The sequence below is a fragment of the Littorina saxatilis genome, linkage group LG12 (assembly GCF_037325665.1).
Source record: "Littorina saxatilis isolate snail1 linkage group LG12, US_GU_Lsax_2.0, whole genome shotgun sequence".
NCBI lineage: Eukaryota > Metazoa > Mollusca > Gastropoda > Littorinimorpha > Littorinidae > Littorina > Littorina saxatilis.
Window position 1 is genome coordinate 81,296,089 of NC_090256.1, and position 24,146 is coordinate 81,320,234.

The 24,146-nt window shown below is 41.0% G+C and overlaps 2 protein-coding genes across 2 annotated transcripts in view; one reads left to right on the forward strand and one right to left on the reverse strand.

Annotated features, from left to right (window-relative positions):
• Positions 1-3,757: 3,757 nt before the first annotated feature.
• Positions 3,758-19,385, reverse strand: LOC138982914 (ORM1-like protein 2). Its single transcript, XM_070356307.1, has 4 exons — positions 19,238-19,385; positions 15,267-15,512; positions 9,057-9,208; positions 3,758-7,556 (listed from the first exon to the last, which is right to left on the reverse strand). Exons 2-4 carry the CDS (start codon positions 15,438-15,440, stop codon positions 7,421-7,423), a joined length of 462 nt encoding a protein of 153 aa, XP_070212408.1. The 5' UTR covers positions 15,441-15,512; positions 19,238-19,385; the 3' UTR covers positions 3,758-7,420.
• Positions 19,386-19,622: 237 nt separating this feature from the next.
• The window catches only part of LOC138982917 (PMS1 protein homolog 1-like), a 29,326-nt gene continuing 24,802 nt past the window's right edge, over positions 19,623-24,146 (forward strand). The window contains exons 1-2 of the mRNA XM_070356314.1: positions 19,623-19,777; positions 23,163-23,322. Of these exons, the coding sequence (XP_070212415.1) occupies positions 19,625-19,777; positions 23,163-23,322 (313 nt within the window). The 5' untranslated portion in view covers positions 19,623-19,624. The remainder of the gene's footprint in view (positions 19,778-23,162; positions 23,323-24,146) is intronic.

The following is a 24,146-nucleotide window of genomic DNA, read 5'->3' on the forward strand; positions in this document are numbered from 1 at the left end:
TAGCGTAAAATGTTGTCCAAACACACAAGACAGATTACAAAAAGCCATAGTATAATAGTAACATTAGCTTTATCTGTTTCCCATTCAGAGCTCATTCTGAACAAAATGCAGTCGGGGGAAACGAATTGAAATAGATATTTAGTAACTAAAACGTATTTGTTTGGTTGCGTCAACCAACAAACAAACAAACAGTATTAATAACAAAACATCCAGTCGACATGCAGCTATAAAATGAACATTGAAAGTCCAGAATCAGTTATCACAGAGACAAGTAAGGCAAGGTTAGCACATTTTCGTGCCGCGTCGCAGCTGACGTCAGCATATATGTCGTTGTGACGATTCGAATGGTCCATGAATGACTGTGTCATGAATGGAATTCTTTTGGTTTTAGTGACGTCGTCATTGAATAGACTCGAAATTCGGTCAGATTTAGGTGCGTTGTTTTTAACACACGGCAGATCAAGAGCCTTAACGGTTTTGATTATTAATGATTTGCTGTGTCTTCGGTTAACGTCGGACATACAGTCTTCCTCTCTTAAACACGTTGGTATTGTTTTGTGTTTATATCTGAATCATGGAATAACTCAGATGCAGAACAATACACAAACTATCCACACAATAGACACAATACTTTTTACCTCAACAACTTTATTTTTCTACCAAATCGCCTCATTTTTGCGACCATATTTTTGTGATCATGCATGCTTCGAAAAAGTCAATGTAGCCTACTTTACGGGTTTTCACAGCTGATGTGTCCGAAACAATGTACTGCTGATTTTAAAACCACATGGCACAGATTATAAACACGATGGGCAACATTTTAGATCTAGTTGACCACTTGCGCCTTCTTGTTATATTTGATTGATAATTCAATCTTTTCTTAGTGGTCCTGTCAGAAACATTATTCTTCCTTTACCATAAATCTAAGTGTCATGGGTGAGAAAAATCGCACAATAATATTTCTAACTTAAAGAAGTTGGGGAGGGTAAATGCTGTAAGCTAGTGAAATCCGAAGCTAAATCTGCCTGCTTGGTTCGCCCAGTCAAGTCTTCCGGATACATGAGTTTAGTATCACCAGGCTGTTTGAAAGGACTGTTCTTTTTGTGTTTGCTTAATGCCCACTAACAAGGAAATCAGCTTCACAGACACAGAATTATTTTTCTCTCTATTTCGCAACAGCATTTAATCTGATTTTATTCGATTTATCGTTTTCCGAAAGAAAAAACCTAGTCGATCGAGTGTGTTCAAATTTTGATGAAAACTCAACGGTTTTTTACCGTAACTATTACAACTGGAACAGGACTAGACTACAAAGAATAGCCTAAGACTTAACAAAGAGACACCGAGCACGTATAGTCACAAAATAAAACATTAAAATGTCGAACTTTTTAAAAATATTAACTTTAAGAGCGAAGAGTCGCGAAAGGTTGCCTACGTAACATTCGTCCCTCGTTGGTAACGACTCATGAAACGCTCCACGCCTGCTCCGTTCAAAAAGTTAATGAGATTTTTTTCATGGAAAAACCTTTCAGCGATGTTGAAGAACATTGCATGCAAAGGAAACACCAAGTTTGATGCGTTGCTAAGTGACAAATATCATTTTTAACAATCCAGCGTAACCAGATAAAATATAAACGAAGATTAGTGGCGACACGCAAAAGGCAAAATCACATTCAAATCGGATCAAATTGACACGGCGCACATTCTAACACGTTCACTACACATCAGTAATGCCTGATAATACACACAGTCGCATATTCGTGCGTACAGAAGTTATTAGACACGTTCACGTAGTTCGCGGTTGGTTTTATAAACCAAATGTTACGTAGGCAACCGTTATTTTTGAACGATCCAAATGAACACTGTAAACATGCGTAAGGGCAAACAGCTAAGTGCATATGTAAAACTAGCACAAAACACAACGAGGGGTTCATGGTCGCATTTCATTGGCAGCCACAGGGATACTTAAAAACAAGATGTAAGCAATGTCACAATAAAAACGCCATTTTGACGTCATTTTCTGTGTTTGCTTTCATACAAAACACTAACCAACCTAACGATCTTCTTGATTTTATTATCGTTATCTCTTTGGTCAATTTGCAGTCTGTTGATATCCTTATAGCATTCGAGAAGCAAGAGAAACATTCCGAAATCTAACTCTAAAGTCATGACCCTCTCGTGGTACACAGCTTTGTAGAACGACCATATGCAAAGGGCAGGTTAAAAACGTGTCCAACAAATTTCGTTACTGATTCATTCTGGGAGGATTTCTCATATAGCTAGTACAAACTTTTCAACTTGAAGGGTGATCTTTGATAATGATAATTATTAAATAATTGCTTGATTGAGCTTCAGTAGGTCAACGATTCAATCCAGGAGACAGATCTCGAAACATCCCAACCCCCAACACCAATGTAAATGTAGACATGTACATGGAACCATTAACTCATTCGAAATTATTTGTTCTGTACTGCAGTTCTGTTAGTCAGCAGCATGTTTTGACTTTAGTCCACTAAATGTTAACAGCACAGTCCTTCTTGTGACAACAGTTCTGCCCAGCTTTTCATGTGGAACACGATCATCCTGCAGGGGCGGATCATATCATTTTTAGGGGGGGTTTCCAAATTTTTTATTAGGTAGAATTCGACGACGCGAAGCGTTCGAACCTGCTAGGGGGGTCCGGGGGCATGCTCCCCCAGAATATTTTGATAAAAATACGGAAAATGGAGCAATCTGAGTCAAGAAACTTCCCCTAATACACCTTCCAGAAAGTAAATTTAAGAAGACAAATTTGGATTAAAACAAGGACAATTGACCGATCTGGTGTAACCTGAGCCAACAAATTACCCAACTACTTTCTCAAACCGTCACCTAGAAGACAAAGGGGGGTCTGGGGGCCAACATTTTGATAAAAATCAAGGAAAATGGAACAATCTGGTGCAATCTGAGCCATCATTTTTTCTTTATTTTCAAATTTATTCATTCTTTTTTTTTTTAATTAATTCTGCAGATTGACACTAGTGGCTTAAATTCCTTCTTCTTTTTTGTGTGCAAGAATTTAATTAATGAAAAAAACCAAACACTCGGCACAGACAGCATCAACACTGTTGTCGATTTTTGGTATGTGTCCAAATAAAGGGATGGCCTTATCCTATAAAGCCTGGCCAGACCTTAGATGATAATGTTGTTTTATGCCCTCACGGTGAGACACCGGCACGGTTGGCCTAGTGGTAAGGCGTCCGCCCCGTGATCGGGAGGTCGTGGGTTCGAACCCCGGCCGGGTCATACCTAAGACTTTAAAATTGGCAATCTAGTGGCTGCTCCGCCTAGCGTCTGGCATTATGGGGTTAGTGCTAGGACTGGTTGGTCCGGTGTCAGAATAATGTGACTGGGTGAGACATGAAGCCTGTGCTGCGACTTCTGTCTTGTGTGTGGCGCACGTTATAAGTCAAAGCAGCACCTTCCTGATATGGCCCTTTGTGGTCGGCTGGGCGTTAAACAAACAAACAAAATCACGGTGAGACCGTTACTGGGCATGTTCCCGGGTGTCACCCCGACTTTAGATGAGACACACAGGTGTACGCATGTTTAGGTGTAATCAGCCTCCTGCACTAATTATGGCAGAACGACCAAGGTCTTTTGCCTGCCACTGAGGTGACACAGGGGTGGGACATGGATACCGTCTCTGAGTCATAAAGTTGACCCATGTCTCTCTTTCGATCAATCACAGTCTCAGTCAACACTTAAAATCAGATGATTAGCATTTCCTTTTTTTATTTCAACCATCTGTTTTACAAGTCACATGAGCTGAGACAAAATAAATATATCCAGACAAATGTTAACATGAACCTTTAAAAACATGATTAACAGATAATTCAGAGGAGTGTTAACTTTTTTTCTGACTGAAAGTCTAGAGCTGTGCCACACAACAAACTGACCAAAGGCAACTGAAAAAGAAAAATACTCCAGTTTGGCCAGAAGCTAATAAGACCTAAGAGAAATGGCCTTTGCTGTACCAGTACTTTGTCTGTAATACTCATCGTTTGACACAATTTAATGGCAACACATAATATTGTAAGCATCATGATCTGTTTCTCTCAACAACGAAAATCACTTAACTGAGTGCACAACTGCATTCTTTTTTTGTTATTCAGTCTGTAGTGCAGAATAGTTCAGAGGTAAGCGACCGGTTTTGTAGTACATGTTCAACGGCAGTCGTGGAGACCCCACATGGCCGTCAGATAATTAGCATTTCCTTTAGTAAATTCTGAAACACTCATGTTCTAGAAATTCTTTCTTTCTTTATTTGGTGTTTAACGTCGTTTTCAACCACGAAGGTTATATCGCGACGGGGAAAGGGGGGAGATGGGATAGAGCCACTTGTTAATTGTTTCTTGTTCACAAAAGCACTAATCAAAAATTTGCTCCAGGGGCTTGCAACGTAGTACAATGTATTACCTTACTGGGAGAATGCAAGTTTCCAGTAAAAAAGGACTTAACATTTCTTACATACTGCTTGACTAAAATCTTTAAAAAAATTGACTATATTCTATACAAGAAACACTTAACAAGGGTAAAAAGAGAAACAGAATCCGTTAGTCGCCTCTTACGACATGCTGGGGAGCATCGGGTAAATTCTTCCCCCTAACCCGCGGGGGGTGTTCTAGAAATTAACTATACTGAGAAAAAAAGCTGCAACTGACTAGCCAAGCTTTCTAAACAAATGCCCAAATCTTTGATCACTGAAGGATGTTAATTTACAATGAATACTGATGATTATTGATGTCATTACTCTGGTGAAGCTGACGGTATTAGAAGACACAGAGAAATATGTCTATGCAGCGCTAATCATAAATATCAATAATTTAATGATGAAAGTGCAGAACTGTTAGGAAAGATATGTAAAACTAAATTTACAGAACAGCTGTGCTCTGAAGTAAGTTTTCCATTAAACTTTGCGTAATAATCCAAAACTGCTAACTTTCCAAAATGAAGAATCCCAAAGCAAGAAAAGTTTATTGAATGTTTAATTATAGAGATAAAAAAATGTGAGTGCTTTTTTTGCCTGTTATTAAATGTTCCACAAACTTAAACCATTTTCTCCAACTCTGTGTAATGAAAAATAAATAAATAAACAAACAAAAAGCACTACTATAAGCACAATCCTGGCTCCATACCACACTGATGTTTTTCGAAGCTAACATTTAACTCCTGCCTCATTGTCACACATCTACAGCGAAGAATAGTTACCTATTTGGCTCTCGAAAGCAATTTAAGCGCGTACAATACATTGTGCAACATCTGAGTTTAAATGATGGGAAATAAAAGTGACAAAAGGAAAGAAGAAAATAAAAGACACACAAATTACAAATGTATGCAAAACTCAAGTAAGAAAAGCTTCTGAGAAATAGCAGAAAATGTTGTATTTGGCCCCAGTTACCATAATGAATACAAACAAAAGAGAATGCACAGAAAATAAAAATAATTATCAAAGACGCAAATTTCTAAAATCATCCATGATTTCAGTTCATTATCACCATCAAAATGCTCTGAAGGGAAACAACTCCCCCACTCAAAAAAACAACTAAAAACCAAAAGCAACCCAAAACACTTAAAAATATGCAAACCACAAACAAACAAAAATACACTAAAGACTTGGTCAATGGAAATAGAATAGACTCAATATTCATGTACAATTTACGCTCTTCCTTATCACTACGGCCAAATAAAACTATATGTTCGTTTAGGGTAACCTAACCGACCCTATTTTTTCCCGCCAACCCTAAAACTTCATTTCTAAAAAAAACCTATAACTTTTGACACATTTTGCGAACCATACCAAGACTAAGGGAAGTAACCTCCTTTAAAATCGACTAAATTTTTTGTTTTTAAAAGCCGACCTACCAACGCTATCTTTTTTGGTCACGTTACCCTAAACCAACATATAGTTTTATTTGGCCTAATTTTTATTTATTTATTCTTTGTACTACCAACAACAAAAAAGGCTGCAAAACAAAAGACTTGTACAACACTGCCTCCCCCCCCCCCCCCCCCAAAAAAAAAAACCACGCAATTTTATAACATGATTTGAAATCATGTTGATCCATCAATAACAAAGAATAAAAATTCAACTAAAGGCTACAAAACTGAAGTTTCATGGTATAGGTGTTGCAAAACAACACATGATTGTTTATTCAGTCTTTTGAATCCATCTTCAATCGCAACCGGAGCTGGGACAGCTCACAAGATGAAAAAGATACAGCATCAAATGTCATCAGATTTCTCCTCCCAGAACAAGCAGCTTCATAAGAAACATAGTCTTACAGTGTCTGAGGTATAATTTAAAGGTGGCAGTTGACAAGAAAAAAAAATGAAAACAGCAAAAATAAAAACACACAAAAACACAAGTGCACAATGCAAAAATGAATTTTAGGAAAGCCAGCAGTAATAGATGCTCCAATACCAAATTCATCCTTCTACCGTGACCAGTCTCCAATTTACTTTCAACAGTTCTTGAGTTCTGCCTTAAAAGAAAGTGGACAAGAAAAAAAACACTCAACTAATTTGCACTAAAGGTGTCTTCTTTTGGATTTTCAGAAGATGACCCAGAAAACTTGTCTATCGAAAAATACTGGCAAAGACCTAGCATGATGCTGTGAGAAGCAGACAGTCTGGCTACATTAGGAAAAGAAGCTGTGAGCAGCTTGACTAAGTGAGTACAAGTGTAGTCAAAGATTAAAAACTGGATCTACATGAAGAATTCAAAATCATTTACAATAGAAACTTTGCTCTTTTCAGTGAAACGAATGTTCCCTCATAGCATATGTTCCTGTGGAAAGATGCCAAAAGTGTTTATAAACTTCAAGCTTTAATGTGTCATGGTTTACACAACAATTTACAAAAGGAGGAAGACATTTTAAAATTCATGGAAATTAACTCTTTTACGATGTTTCTTTTTCATGAGAAAAAAAATGTAGTCAGTAAATGTTACTGTAAGCCAGAGAAAAAAACCACCATATCTAAACGACTGATTGTTTTATAAATACACTGAGAAGGTGGAATATAGCTATGATGACACATGACAGGTAAAACTAATCAACTCCAAATACCTCATAACTCTCATCTGGCCGTATAAAACATAGAAACCAATAGAAGAACATGCTGAAAAAACCTGTTTTAAGTCTGCAGCTTTTCAGTAGCTTCAGAAGTACTGGAATATATTCAAAAATATCGTTGTTGCACAAAATGCAGTCAGCAGGACATTCAGATAGCGCAGAAGCACACTGATTGCAGTGTTCAAATATCATGATACAATTCAGATATTTTTGTCATTGTGGCAGCCTTACAACACTGTACATCATGACACAACACTCTCAAAACATGTTCACCGATTCATTCAAACCTCACATCTGCTCTTCAATTAATACTTGTTGATGCCGAACAGCCGAACGCCATGCAGCTGTGGCAACTTGGGAATGATGCTGAGGGCGAGCACGCTGGCGTTGAGAATGAAGTGGACCTTGTCATACTTGGAGTAAAAACTGGCCAGGAAAAACCTGCACAGACAGCAACAACCACTTAACGCAAGAATAAAAGGGCACATTTGCACCATTTTGTATCCAAGATTCCAAAGGCAATGGTTCATTGCAAAAGACATTTTGAAGCAAACAAATAGGAGTTTCATAACAGTATCCCAAATCATCCAACATGAGTCAGCTGAAAGGCAGTGAGCATTCACTGTTACCTAAAGATTCAAAAATGGGAAAATGTCACCAAAACATATCAATCACTTTGCAAAACATTCACAGCTGAAGAAGGTGCCAAATCAGTTGTCTATGCAGTTAATCTTACAAACAGAGCAAGGCTATTTCAAAATTGCTAAAAATGCCAAGATGGGTGGTTTTTATTGTTTATCGACTCTTCAGCAGTACATGCTATTTGAGACCAATGCAAGTTTGATTCCTTTTCTTAGTTCACAATCACACGGTTTGTTTGTTTGCTTAACGCCCAGCCGACCACGAAGGGCCATATCAGGGCGGTGCTGCTTTGACATTTAACGTGCGCCACACACGACAGAAGTCGCAGCACAGGCTTCATGTCTCACCCAGTCACATTATTCTGACACCGGACCAACCAGTCCTAGCACTAACCCCATAATGCCAGACGCCAGGCGGAGCAGCCACAAGATTGCCAATTTTAAAATCTTAGGTATGACCCGGCCGGGGTTCGAACCCACGACCTCCCGATCACGGGGCGGACACCTTACCACTAGGCCAACCGTGCCGGTCAATCACATGGTAAACTCCATGATTAAAACTAATTTCAATCAGGTCTATCACTGTAAAAAAAAGGTTCTAAAACATCATTTACTTTCACATTTTGTACTTCAAATCTTGATCTCTTTGAAAAAGTGTTAAAAACTTGTCCGGGGAAACATTCTGGGAAAATGACAAGATAAGCTGTCACTGATCACTCCACGTCTTTGCCCGTGAGCACTTGAAGCTTGCTTCAACAAGAAAACACACCAAAATTCAATGGCGTTAGCAGGGTTTAGCCTGGGAGAAAAAGGCAATGGGACATTTGTTCCCCTCAGCCAAATTCCGATGGGACATAGTCGAAGGCAAGACGCGCATACAAGGCCTGTATGCGGTTTTTTTATACCAAAGATGCAAAATGGTGCAATATGGTGCCATCTGAGAATTAGACGTTATATCGTGTTATCCATAGAAAGTGTACATTTGGTGGCGCAGTGGTACGTAAACTCAATGCGCCCTTTAGTTTAACGCACTGAAGGGAATAGTGATGGGGCATTTTCAGATTTGATGGGCCAATGGCGCACTAGTAAATGAAACCCTGCGTTAGTGCTAGCAATTGGGAGAATATCTAAGTACTAAATCCCACCCGGAGTCATCCAAAAAGTATTCTAGCAGAAGACTTGCCCATGAAGCTCACAAAGCTCTGACCACAGACAGGACAATAAGAGAAAGGCCACAGACAGGACAATAAGAGAAAGGCAGGGCTCATTCTGAGTAAACACATACAAGGGCACAACTTACAAAAGAATGGGCACTGTTGTGAGAAACTTTTTGGTAGCTGTGAACTGCTTGCCATAGTCTATCTGCTCCCACTGCGTCTCTGTGCGAGCGTCTCCCTGGTCAGGAGTTTCCCATGGTGTGCCCTTTGTGATGTGCAGCATCATAAACATGATCTGCAACACAGAGACTAAGTAAGTAAGTTAAAAGGACACCAGGAAAAGATATTAACTTAAAAGCGCGACTCTGTTGCTGCTAGCTTTCCACTGGAAGGAAGCGACCCGAATTTCCCAGTGATGGAACAATAAAGAAATTTTTAAAAAAAGAGAAAAAAAGCATATGGAACATGCTGGTGTGTGTTGGTGAAAGCTCACGTCATACTCATAGAGTGCATGAAACTGAAAGGAATATGATGCAATTTTGTTATGTGTAACTCTCTGATGTATGCATGTACATTAAACCATGTAAAGCTAGAATACAGTTACAAAGATTAACAAGAAGAGCAAACGCTCGATCGAGTCACTTTCGCAGTTCTGAATATTATATGAGGCATCAGATGGACAGGAAGAAATTGCTATTCACAACACAATGAGTCACGTTCACATAAAATTTGAGCCCGGTCACTTTTATAGTTTCCGAGAAAAGTCCAACGTTAAGTTGTGTGTTGCCGAACAGAAAAGGCTAGTTATCTCCCTTGTTTTTCTGATAACGTTCGTAAAAGGCTACAGATGTAAATACTTTGATGTAAAGAATAATCCTACAAAGTTTCAATCACATCCGATGAACTTTGTCAAAGATATAAAATGTCTAATTTTTCCTTTGACGCTGACCTGTGACCTTGAAAAAGGTCAAAGGTCAACGAAACCATCGTTAAAGTGTAGAGGTCATTGGAGGTCACGACTAAACAAAATATGAGCCCGATCGCTTTGATAGTTTCCGAGAAAAGTCCAACGTTAAGGTGGTGTCTACGGACGGCCGGCCGGACGGCCGGCCGGCCGGACAGACTAACACTGACCGATTACATAGAGTCACTTTTTCTCAAGTGACTCAAAAAACAACACCACCTAAGAACAATGCAACCTGATAAAGTCACACACTACAGGAAATGTTGTAAGGCTGCTCTGAACAGAGTACGCCTCTAAATAAAGCCACATCCGTTGTCCATCAGTCTAAGAACCACAGTGTACCTGGGTCTGTGCCACAACAGGTTGAGACACTTTCAGCTACTGCTTAGTCCAGAGGGTGTGCTCTCACCACAGGTACAACTTCAGTGGAGCCCCCTGTTGTGTCCATCCTAGTCCACTTCCAGATCCATGTTAATCAATCTCGTATGATCTCGGTTCTTCTGAAATTTCTTCTTTTTGTTTTGTTTGTTACATTTAGTCAAGTTTTGACTAAATGTTTTAACATAGAGGGGGAATCGAGATGAGGGTCGTGGTGTGTATGTGTGTGTGTGTGTAGAGCTATTCAGAGTAAACTACTGGACCGATCTTTGTGAAACTTTACATGAGAGTTCCTCGGAATGATATCCCTAGACGTTTTTTTTCATTTTTTCGATAAATGTCTTTGATGACGTCATATCCGGCTTTTTGTGAAAGTGGAGGCGGAGCTGTCACGCTCTCATTTTCCAACCAATTATGTTGACATTTTGGTCAAGTAATCTTCGACGAAGCCCGGACTTTGGTATTGCATTTCAGCTTGGAGGCTTAAAATTTAATTAATGAGTTTGCTCATTAAAATCGATTTTTCGCAAACAGATTTAAAATTGATTGCATCGTATTCTTCATCACATTCTGAATCTGAACATAAATTATATACATATGACATGTTTACTCTTAACACTTTCGCGACGGGAGGTGACTAAATTAGTAACAGCGCTGACACGCCCACGGACGGGAAGTGACTATTTTAGTAACAGACATACAAGGTACACGACTCGTGATTGCTTCCCGGTTTTTGAAGCTTGCAATAAATTGAGTTGTTTCCCTTGATACACGTGACTTGCTCTCCGCCATGTGCAAATTAGAGAAGATTTGAGTGGTTTTTTCGAACAAAAAAAATGAATCGAAGGCGAGCCTTGTCACGGGAGGAGATTCTCCGGATGTTGGATCTTGAGGATCCTGTAGATCATGATTCCGACGTGTTGTTTTCGCCTCAAGAAAGCGATAATAGCAGTGATATTGAGGAAGAAACAGTCCTGTTGTTGCTAGTATGAGTCGGCAAACTACACGTGGTAGGGTGGTACTGCATGGATCTTCGAATCGTGTAGTTGCAAGGGGGGCGTGGCAGCACTGATAACAATGGATGGCTGGAGCCTCCTAATCCTTTTGGAAATGTTCATAGGTGTACAGTTGGGACTTTGTTGTGAAAATGTGACTTATATTCAATATGGATTACCTAGACATCATTTGGTGAGTGTCACAGTTTTGTTTCATTTGAGTCAGGATGCTGTGAGTGAATGCGGGATTTGCTTGTTTTTTTCTTTGTACTGTCTCCTTATTTCTGTGTAGAATTTTAACAATATTTCAGCTAATTCATAGGTTTTTACACCTTCTTTGGTTATAAAATTATTTATAATACTTTCTGTTAAAAAATAACTTTTAAAAAAGCAGTGGAAAAGAAAACACACACAAAAAAACGTTAAAAAACACAAATTATCCCCCTTTCACCCCCCCTTTGCTAAAACAAATCGCGTGACAAACTTATAAATAGCACGACTGAACTGGGCATCCATTTTTTAATTAGTACACAAAATTTGGTGGTGATTGGACTTAATTCAAGCTTGCTAGACAGATTTCTTTACAGTTACTGTTTTTTGGGAAGTTTCTTGGTGGCAAGCTTGGGCAGGCAGGACGTTAACGCCGTGGCAATGCTAGTCACAATAGTGTTAAAATGTGATCACAATTAACGAAAATAGATTAATTAATCTTACGATTAAAATTTAAGAAATCGATCCAAAATTGATTTCATCTTATTCGTGATCATTTCCTGATTCCAAAAACATATAGATATGATAGGTTGTATTCAAAACAAGCTCAGAAAGTTAACAAGAATACAGAAAAGCGCGCTTTCCTGCTTAGCACAATATGCTACCGCGCTAATCTGGCGTGTCAATATCACTACGTTTTGCACGTGGAAGGTGAGCGATTTCCTTCACGCGGGGATTGACGAAGCTGTACTGTCTTAGTGAATAATTACAGTGCGTTCAGTTTCATCCCGTGAGTTCGACAGCTTGACTAAATGTAGTAATTTCGCCTTACGCGACTTGTTTGTTCTTTCGGTTCAAACCTTTTTTTTAAAAGTTGTTCTTTCGGTTCAAACCTGTATGGATCCTCTTTCACTGTAGTTACAGACCACAAACCACTTCTCGGGATCGTGAACAGCCAAAAGCCAACGACAGCTCGCATCGAGAGGTGGAGATTACGCCTCATGCCATATGAAATGTCTCTCGCCTATGCCCCGGGACGCGATGACCTCAATCCAGCCGATTACATCAGTCACCACCCACAGTCGACACCCCAGCGTGAAAACAAAGGTGAAGAATACATCAACTACGTGACCGAAAACGCAGTCCCTGTGGCGATGACTAAACACGAAGTCAGAATTGAAACGCAACGAGATGACCAGCTTCAGAAGGTGATGCGAGCAATTCAAACCGGACAATGACAAGATGGTGACATGTCTGATTTCGCTCGTTTTAGTGAAGAACTCTCCATGCATGATGGGCTCATCCTGAGAGGTCATTGATTAGTCATCCCGAAAACTCTTCGTCAAAAGGTCATCAACATTGCTCACCAAGCACACCAAGGCATCGTCAAAACAAAACAATGCCTCCGAGAGAAGGTATGGTTTCCTAGAATTGACAGAATGGTTGAGGAAACTGTCAAATCATGCATACCCTGTCAAGCCTCCTACCCCGGACCCAAAGCTCGTGAACCAATCATCAGTACTCCCCTCCCATCAGAGCCGTGGAGTGCATTTGCACTTGATTTCGCGGGTCCATACCCCCCGGTGACTATCTGCTGGTAGTGATTGATGAATACTCAAGATTCCCAGAAGTTGAGATCATCTCGTCCACATCTGCAAAAACTGTGACCCGAAAATTGGAGACAAATTTCTCTTGACAGGGAATTCCAAAGACAGTGAAAACTGATAATGGGCCCCCTTTTCATGGACAAGAATTCTCTCATTTTGCGACACAGTTTGCGTTTCACCATCGCAAGATCACCCCGCTGTGGCCTGAAGCCAATGGTGAGGCCGAACGGTTATGCGCACGTTGGACCAAAACATCCGCTCGTCTACGGCAGCCAACCTAAACTGGAAGACACAACTTCCCACATTCCTTCGCCAATACCGAGGGACTCCCCACAGCTCCACAGGTGTTTCCCCTTTTGAAGCACTTACAAAATGCAAGATGATTATTGGCCTGCCAGATTGCTCTCTTCCTCTCGACCCCATCCCCGTACACACGCGGATGATTCACAACGATTCCCTGAGCAAAAGGAAGATGAGAGAATTCACCGACAGAAAACGCCACACGCGACTCTCTGACATCAATCCTGGTGACCATGTTCTGGTGAAACAAAGGAAACTGAACAAAGTTTCCCCACCATACTCCCCCCTTCCCTACGTGGTCATTAGGAAGAAGGGCAGCATGCTGACCGCTCAACGAGGAAGTCACTCCATTGTGCGCAATTCGTCACATTTCAAACCGATCCAGGGCGATCACCCTGTTAACGACAACAACGATGAAGAGGAAGAAGACGACGATGAAGAGGAAGACGACGAGGCTGACGCTCAGGCATTCCCCTATACTTCACAGACCAGCAAATTGCCGGTGCAGCCCAATAGTCCGACCAATCGACCAGTTTCACCTGCACACTCACCCAGGAGACCTACTGCCATGTTCCACACTCCAACTGGCCCAGGTCTACCAACTACTGCACGGGTACCCAACACGTCGCCGAGGCAGTCAGCCGGCCATGCCCCCTGCTCAACCTGATCATCCCGATGCCTCTCCGCCTGTTCGCCCCCAACGTCAACGCCATGCTCCAACATACTTGAAAGATTATGAGAGATAATGCATTGACTATCGAAGTGCTCACAGACACAGGCCCAGTCGCCCTGATTGTGTGACACCGCCTGCCTATCTCCAGAAAGTGATAGGAAATGTGTAGATATCACTCAGGTCTGAGCAAGGCCTACCTGTTTGATTTGAATGATATTCGAGTGGAAGAATAGCTGGAGCAGGTCTGAGCAAGGCCCATAAGGCTCACCTGATCTGGACAATGTTAGCCAGTCATGCGTGTTCTTTAATGTGTGAGATTGTGTTATATTTTGGTGCTGTTTGTTATGCCACTCCCACGAACGTGAAAAACAAACTCTATTTCATGGAACTCCTAATTTGCAGATTTGCATTGTTTTGTTTCCTCACACAGATCATCAACACACAAGCACACACACACACACATGTTTACGATTATATATATATATTATTGTGTTCAGAAGTGAAGTTTATTCGAACTCTCCACCCAGAATATTCTTCCCATGGTGGAAAGAGGAAAATGGAAGAAATACTGACAGTGAGATACACTCTGCTGATATCATGTCATGATGCAAGATAATACACATTTTGTTGACCACATTTTTTGATTATTAATTATGCAAATGATGAATATAAAATGCTGTGCCAAAGTCTTAATTTCAGCAAGTTGAAGGATTTAAATAAACCTTCGGATAGGATAAATGCATTTGATTTTAAAATATAGTAGTTTGGGTTTTCTATAAAGTTTGGGAGGAATGTTGTGTCCATCCTAATCCACTTCCAGATCCATGTTAATCAATCTCGTATGATCTCGGAAGAACCGAGAAGACCGCGGCCATTGTCAAACGAGGAGAACACACGTGGACCGTGAATAAAAGCATCCCACTTGAACACACAAGCTGTGTTTCGTCTTACACTTTGTTGTATGTAAGAACACAACACCTCCCTTTTAAGACCCCCCAATTTAAGACTTTGTCCCTTTTAAGACACTCGTTTGTCAGATTTGTTGTTTATTACCTCTGTAAATTAACCATCAATTTAAGACTCCCTCCTTTTAAAGATCGGATTTTCTCAGATTGTTTGAGGTCTTAAAAGGGATGGAGGGGGGGAGGTGGTTGCCACTGTATAATAAATTCTGGAGCTCAGAAATCCTGCGCCCGTCAGAGCCTGGTTGAGTTATGAATACTCACAACATCATGAAGCACATTTGTGAGGGTCCAGGCGATGGCCACGCTGAAGAAAGGCACGGAGAGGATGAAGAGGTGGCTGAGGAAAATGATGAGGATGTATGTGACCCAGATCCCCTTGCTGTTGTACACTGAGTGGTTGGGGTTACTGTCGCTGTGTGCTACGCCTACGTTCATTTTGCTGAGGTGTTGTCAACTCTTCTGTTCCCGGTAAGTTGTCACCTCAATCTCATAATAATGTACAAGATTCTGAAAGGAAGACAAAAGAAATATATGATACGCAGATAGAAACGTATAAGTAACATACACATTTGTGAGTATGGCGTCAACAGTGGAAATAACAATAACATTAACATAGACATGACCAGTCATTATCACTATCACTTTTCAGCAATTTCCACAAGCTCTCATGTGCATGGTGGTTTTTTTTACGCACCTTCCTGTTAAAAAAAAATAGTATTACATGACCAGTCATTTTTGGCTCACGAAGTGTAGCCTATGCGATCGTAACTTTGTCTGTCTGTGCGTTTGTGCGTGTGTGTGTGTGTGTGTGTGCGTGCGTGTGTGTGTATGTCTGTGGTAGAAACTTTAACATTTCCGAGTCTATGTGTGAGTGGTTATCCAAGACTATGGATAAAGCTCGCATAAGATTACGTCACGGTCAAAAGTGTTTGACGTCAATTAATGCATCATGACGGCATGCCTCCCTGTAGTCTTTCTCTCTCGCGTGGTGTGTGTGGTCTCGGTCATTGTTATTTTGAGCGGGCCGAGACTATTTGGCAGTCGTGTCCCTGTAAGTAGGCTACATGCAGACAGACAGATCTAGATCTAGTGTCTCTCTTTCTTGCACAGTGTCACCTAAGCTTACTGTGTGTGTGGGTGTGTATGTGTGACGGAGTGATTGAGTTTGTGTTACTGTTTGTCTATTTCTTACGTGAGCCTTGAAGGCTTCGCCTCTTGTTTGGTTAAAAATCTCAACAACGTGCAATGAAATTTATAAGCATGAGCTTGGCATTCAAAATCAAAGAGGCTGTCATTGACAGTTGAGCTACATGAGCGGAAACTCTCCGAGTGGCAAGCTTGTCTAGCCCACCCACCCCCCACCCCAAAGCAGATTGTTTCCATTTCCCTGATCAAGAATTATTTGTTCCTCCCAATCCTAGAACTTTTTTTTGTCCTTCCAAAGACAAAGTTTTTATTAATCAAAAGGACCAAATTTGATTTTGCAGTCTTTGCAAAGAAAGGATCTCTTCTCCAACATCAAGGGGACACATTTCACGCGCTTTCCAACCACTAGACCTATTCAGTATCTGGCCAGCTCTCGCGAGATATATAACCGCTAGATGTGCTCTTCCTTATAGTTATACTTGGAAAGTCATGAGAACTTTGATCATTTGTCGTCGAAGGTCTCACGAGATAGCCGATCCACATGCTCTGAAGTTTGCAAGAGCTTCTGTAGAATACCAATATGGTCTATAAAAAGCCACATTATACCCCTGTAAATGAAAAATAAACTTCAATAAAAAAAATTATAAAAAAATAAAAAGGAGCCTACCCTTTTTTTTGCCTTACTCAAAAGTAACAAGAAGGGCAAAGCCCACACGACTCACATGCTGAACAGACCTTGATCTTTCTTTCAGAATAATTTTACAATAAAACTGAGAAAAACAATATTTATTCAGTAAAGAAAATAATTACAGAAAACTAATGCCATTGTGAGTTGCACATTCAGTAATTGCATCCAAGTTATGGTGCATACTGTGTCAAAAGGTTCTCCATCCTAAAATGCTAATCGCTGGTCATTAGGGGATCGAGTCGAACAAGGAACGTCAGTTCTCCGACTTCTCTCTAGTCTGGCGCCTGTTTTTTCTTTTTTGACAAATATCAGTTTAACTCAAACTGACCTGGAACTTGAAGATATGTAACCTAATGTGAGTTATTATGAAAATATAATGTATTTCCCGCACACATATGTCGTTTTGGAAGAGTTATTTTCAATAGTTCAAGGTCAAGGTCACTTCAAAATATATACATTTCAACTTTGAAGGACCCTGTGACCTTGACCTTGAAGTGAGGTCAAGTTGCCAAACATGTTTCTGAAGATCTAATGTATTTCCCTCACACATATGTAGTTTTGGAAGAGTTATTTTCAATAGTTCAAGGTCAAGGTCACTTCAAAATATATACATTTCAACTTTGAAGGACCCTGTGACCTTGACCTTGAAGTGAGGTCAAGTTGCCAAACATGTTTCTGAAGATCTTGTAACCATACACCATCAGGCCACAATTGGTGTTGATAGACTTAATAGTGTCCAAGAAATATACAATGTTAAAGGTTTCACAGACGGACGGGGGGGACGGACGCCCGGACGCCCGGAAGGACAGGCGGACGATGTCGGTGAGTATATAGACTCACTTTTGTAAGTATAATGTATTTCCCTCACACATATGTAGATTTGGAAGAGTTACCTTCCATAGTTCAAGGTCAAGGTCACTTCAAACTATGTATACAATCCAACTTTAAAGGACCCTTGCGACCTTGACCTTGAAGCAAGGTCAACCAAACTGGTGTCCAAAGATAGGGCTTACATTGCCCTGTATAGCATACATAGCTAAGGTTGCCATTCTCGATAACTTCAGAAAAAAATGCGAAAATGTGAAAAATGGTCGTTTTTAAGACAACAATTATGGCCCCTGTGACCTTGAACTTGAAGTGAGGTCAAGTTGCCGCACATGTTTTTTGAGATCTTGTAACCATACACCATCAGGCCACATCAGGTGTTGATAGACTTAATAGTGTCCAAGAAATATCCAACGTTAAAGTTTTCCGGACGGACAGACGGACGGACGACTCGGGTGAGTACATAGACTCACTTTTGCTTCGCATGTGAGTCAAAAATCTGTTAGTCTAAGTCTTACTTTTAGTCATATACTGGTGGAAACCAATAAATGTTACATTATCCCCATAGAAATAGAAAGTTTGCTATTTTTCTTCAGAAAGGCTGTGGATTCATCAATGGTAAGTGCATACAGTGTTCAACTTAAGTAAAAAGTGGATGCATGCTTGGAAATGAAATTATCTGGCATGGATCTCAATACAGATTGTGACGGCCTATATGCACGTCCTACATATAAAACATGTTACACTATCAGTATCACCAACATAAAACACTGCAACTGTACAGCTGCACTCAAGAACACTATCACTATGTCTAAAAGGACACAGTGACAGTGACACTTAACCAAATCTTTTATATATCTTTATACATGTATAGCTGCAACAAGTTGTATAACACCTTCCTTATTATATTACACAATGTGAACTGTTCTTCCATTCGTTTCCTGGTTATTTTTGAGAATTCTCATCACTTGCACCAGGGACCTATATTTATAGGTCTATGCTTGCACCAAAGCAACACCTAACACTTCGTGTCGGTGACTCACAATTTGAGTCACTGTAAAATGCATGCATGGTTCTGGAATGAAGTAACAGTAACGCTAGGCTGGGGGTGTCACTCGGATGCATCCTGTTCTTCAACCGCCCCCCTAACCGACCTCCTTAGAAATAGGAGAACAGGCTAGGATCCAATCATTTCTATTATTAAAATTTTGAATTTTTGGGGTTGCGCTCTCTCGTTTCCGTTGCGACGATAACCTAAAAATGTTCCTGCAATGTACCGATCCTGATCCTGATCCTGACCCTGTACTAGTTAACACTCGTGTATTTTATTTTTACTATTTTTTAGCTGAAGAAGTTGGGCTGTTTTCTCGCCCAAAGATATCATGCAGACTACATCCCGACCTAGTATTAGTAAGGATAAGACACAGTAAAGTTAATGATCTCTGGACGATTTTTCTGCTTTTGAAATGTTGATCTTGCCAACGTTGCCACCGTCTCCTGGATAGAAACATTTCTGTACACGATATAATGCTGGATAGAAACAGACACTTCGCAGTCTTACAAGGTTACCCACCTTTTTAGCGCGTACTGTACGATCTCTTGCTCCGCACTTTCCGGCGGCAGTTAAACCGCGAATAATTGTGCAGTGCAAAATAAAGCAAACAATCCGTCCGTACACAGCGCTGGCGTCAGTTTCCCCCGGATGTTTTTCGACGAACTTCCATGACACGAAAACGTAGACTGGAGAAGCAGTGAAAATATAGTAATTGTTCAAAGCTGTGAATAAATTAATCTGGCCATGACAACGATTGTACACTTACCTGTTATTGTAAAAAAAATCAAAATAATATTTTAGTGTGGATTGTCTTTATGGTGATTTTTATTTTGTTTTGTTGGTGGATTTTATTTCCAGTCGTAATTCTGGATTAACTGGCGGGATTGACTAGTCTCCCTTGGCAGCATGGACGCGGTGGGTAGCAAAATGATGCACCTTCCAGCTTCTGCTGTGCGGATGATAGGCAGCACACAAGTCATTACATCGGTTTACAGTGTCATAAAAGAACTACTCGAAAACTCCCTAGACGCGGGCGCCACGTCAATTGATGTAAAATTGGTACGAACCTTACGTTTATTTTTATTTTTTTATGTTTTTTATTTTTATTTTAATCTTTGTTAATGACACACACTTGCACTTCGCCAACATGTTAATAATGGTCAATTCATTGATCGCTGAACATTATTGGAAGAAGAAGAAAACCTTGCAGTTGCAGATGTTTGTTCTTGCACAATCACCAAGCAAATCCAGGGATCCCATAAGATTTGGCTTATGGTGTTTGCAATAAATGGCACTGTTATCTCACCAGAATAGCCTCAGAAAATCATAAAGAACATATATACATGTACTTTTGTATGATGCTTACGGATGCCAGCTGCAAGGTTTTCTGTGTGACTTTTATATGGCCTACGAAAAGCAAAATTACAATAGACGATGTTCGGAAAAAAACAAGGGAAGCAACCGTGTTTCAAAATAGTGTCTGCGTAAGAGTTGCGCCGCCTTTCACGGGGCCAAAGGAAAATGGCTCTTCCTCTATACATTATTGTAATTTAGTGTAAATTATATTGTTCGTGAACCAATTTTCGTGCTACATAATTATGTATACTGTTCAAAAAAAGAAACGCATAGTTGCTACTTGCCAAATTTGTTTTATTTTTCGAAAAAATTAACAGAAAATCCAATATTTAGATTATTTGTTTGAAATTTGGTATGGACACAGTTGAATGCACACACAGTTCATTTGCATCTTCAAATCAATCAGTCAATCAATACGATTGGGTGCCGAGGCTGTCAAGTCAGTAGGGGGTGTGACTGCCTTGAGCAGCAACAACTGCCCGGCACCTTCTGGGCATGGACTGGATCAGATGCCGGATATCTTGCTGTGGGATGGTGTCCCACTCCTCCTGAAGTGCCTGCAATAGATCGCGGTGATTTGCCGGCGCTTCTTCTCGCCTGCGCACACGTCTGTCCAATTCATCCCAGAGGTGTTCTATCGGGTTCATGTCTGGCGACATGGATGGCCAGGGAAGCACCTGGACATGGTGGTCGGTGAGGAACTGGGTGGTGAGTCGTGCTGTGTGCGGGCGAGCGTTGTCCTGCTGGAATATGGCATCCTGGTCAGCCAGAAGAGGAAGGGCGTGTGGGCGCAGAATTTCCTCCACGTATCGCTGGGCAGTTATGCGCCCTTGGACGTGCACCAGGGTGCTCCTTCCAGCGGTATTGATCGCCCCCCACACCATGACGCCTCCACCACCATGAACGGGTGCCTCATCCACACAGTTGGGCGCGTAACGTTCGTTTACTCTCCGGTAGACCCTCCTCCGACCATCATGTCGCTGGAGCAGGAAGTAGGACTCGTCGCTGAACCACACGTGTCTCCAGTGATTCCGGACGGTCCAGCGAAGGTGCTGGTTGCCCCACTGCACTCGGTTCTGGCGATGGCGGCGGGTGAGGACAGCTCCTCTGTGAGGTCTGCGAGCTCTCAAACCAGCTTCATGCAGGCGGTTCCGCACGGTCTGGTCCGATAATCGGTGTGGCCCGGGGAGAGCCTGGACAGAAGATGAGGCCGACAGGAAACGATTCCGGAGGTGGCGGAGCCGTATGAAGCGGTCGTGAGCAGCAGTTGTCGCCCTTGGTCTTCCCGCTCGTGGCAAGTCAGCAACGGAGCCAGTGGCTTGAAACCTGACCCACAGTCTACTGATGGTGCTCTGGGACACGTGGAAGTGCCTGGCGATTGCACTTTGACTTTGGCCTGCTTGTAAACGACCCAATGCAATTTGGCGGTCTTCTCTGCTCAATCGGGCCATCTTTCGTCGCTGAATTGTCGTCTGATTTCTTTGTGGCGAACAATCCGCTTTTATGGGTTTTGGAAGACATGGTGAGAGCTCAATATTCCCCGAGTTTCACGAGATTACACTGAAGCATGACGAGTGGTCATGCCAAATGAGCAATTTTGACATTGTAGCCACTGATAACGCATGCGTCACGTGCAGAGCTCACTTGTGGCAATGGACGAAAGGTCGACGACCAGATAAACATTTTCTGCAGTTTGGTGGATATCCTTATAGCCATATAACTAAATTAACCAAATATTACAAGCTATGCGTTTCTTTTTTTGAACAGTATATATGATTTTGAGCTAGTTGCGCATTTACCGCTGGCCTTGCTTTTCATCAATCATGTATGGTCGCATACATGCTGAAATCTGCAGTACGTAGTTCAGTGGTTTCCAATAAAAGTGCAAGAGAATGGATATTTAAATGTACACAATGCAACAAAGTGAACATTAAAATTTAATATGGACGTTTACAACTAAAAAACAAAAAAAATTCTGGAAAAATTCAATGGCAGTAAATCTAGAGAATACATTGTAATTCAGTTACAATGTAACACGATGAAGATCTTAACTGTTGTCTGCTATGCATGTATGCTTTTTGGATGACAGGAAACGCTAGCTGTCACCAGGACAGTTAAACTTTTCATTCACTTGTTTGAAATCTAGCTTTACTGTTTGATTGGAATTGACTTAACGAATGTATAATTGACTTAATGAATGTATAGGTATTCCTCAAACACAGCAAATGCAATACACATGTAGTTATTCAATGAGATTGTTCCCCACTTGGTTTGATGAAAGACCATGCAGTATCTTTGACCAAATTGTGTAAACAGATTTTTAGTGGAGAAGTTCATGTAAGCTAGCTCTAGCTATTTGTATACAGTGGATCCCACCTTTTAAGACCCCCCAATTTAAGACTCCCTCGATCTTTTTAAGACCTTGTTTTCTGAGACTTTCTGTTCATAACCTCTGTGAAATTACCTCCACTTGAGACTCCCTCCTTTAATTTTAAAGACCCAATTTTCTCAGATTTTTAGATGTCTTAAAAGGGGGGTTCCCCTGTAGTGTGTTGCCAACTCTGACTGGATGCTTTGGATCATGAATGCTTAAATACTTTGTACAGAGATGTATAGTTCTGCTCATACCTGCCTTGCAGCACTAAATGCACTGACGCTGTGACCATGCACCCAAACTAAAACGCAAAACCCCTGGTTGTTTAAACTAGGTGGGCTCAACAGCCAAGTGGTAATGACATCAGCCTTCAAGCTTGAAGTTTGAAACCTGGCGAGTGGGTTAAGGGTGGAGATTTATATAATCTCCAAGGTCACATTATGTGCAGACCTGCTACAAGTACATGTAGTACCTGTACACAAAATCACAAGACCAACATCCTGGAATCCAGGTCAGAGTTCAGTGGGTTGTACTAGATGTAGAAACATGAAATGCCCTGCAATCATCCCCCTGGAAAACAGAGCATGACTTTCTAAATGGCTGGGCAACAACGGCCCTAAATGTAAAAACCCACTAGTAAAAAGAAACAAATCCAAGTGGGAGGTGAAGCCCATGAACACTGAAAAAGAGGTTTTTAACTTTGTTTCTTTGCAGGAAAATTATGGACTGGACAAGATAGAGGTGAGGGACAATGGTTGTGGGATAAAGGCAGCTGACATTCCAGTGTTTGCCCAACGACACTACACCTCAAAGATCTCCTCACACACTGACTTGGAGACCTTGACAACCTATGGATTCAGAGGAGAAGCATTAGGTACATTTTTGTGTGTGGTTGGTTTACGCTTCTAGAGTTTACTTTTTTTTTTAGTTTGGATTAGTTTAAATGCAGTGATTACCCCATTCTGATCATCATCCCTCCACGCTATCGCTTTAGTCCCTCTGACCGGACGCTAAAGTCCTACGCGAATCTATCAAAACAAGAATACAGAGTTATCTCCCATATGTTTTTCGCGAGCAGTGTTTGCGAGACGAAAATGATTGCAGATTGGCCGACTTCGACAGTGTCAGTGATCTCCGTTGTGTTCTTCACAGTTATGATAAAGACATCGTTCTAAGGTCAAAACAAGTCGAAATTTTGGGACTGCTGCCGGAAGGAGACCGTAATATATGGTTGCATCACTGTCAACTCGTTACAGAAAAAATCGTCTGCTCCAGCGAGCGCCAAAACCAAACGGTTGATTATCACGCGACACTTTTGCCATATTTAGAGTTGTTTGCACAGTAAATACAGCCGCGAAAAACAGCTCGCTTGAAACTGTCTTACATATCAATTCCTTTGTAATTTAAAAAATACACAACACCATGAAAAATCATTATCGACAATCGCGAATCTGCTTACATCCATAATACATTACGAAAAGATGTAAATATGTAAAAAAAATCGATATCCTCGCCAGACAAGGAAAACCATCCTGTCAGGGATAGAATGAGACCCGAAGGGAAGTAACTCATTTTTGACCTGAGTTCAGGATGGTGATTACCCCTCATATTTGTCCACAACTCCAATGGACAGAGAATTTGAAGCTTACAGATTTATAGAATTTTCACAAAATATTATAAGTGGCTGTCATAGCAATT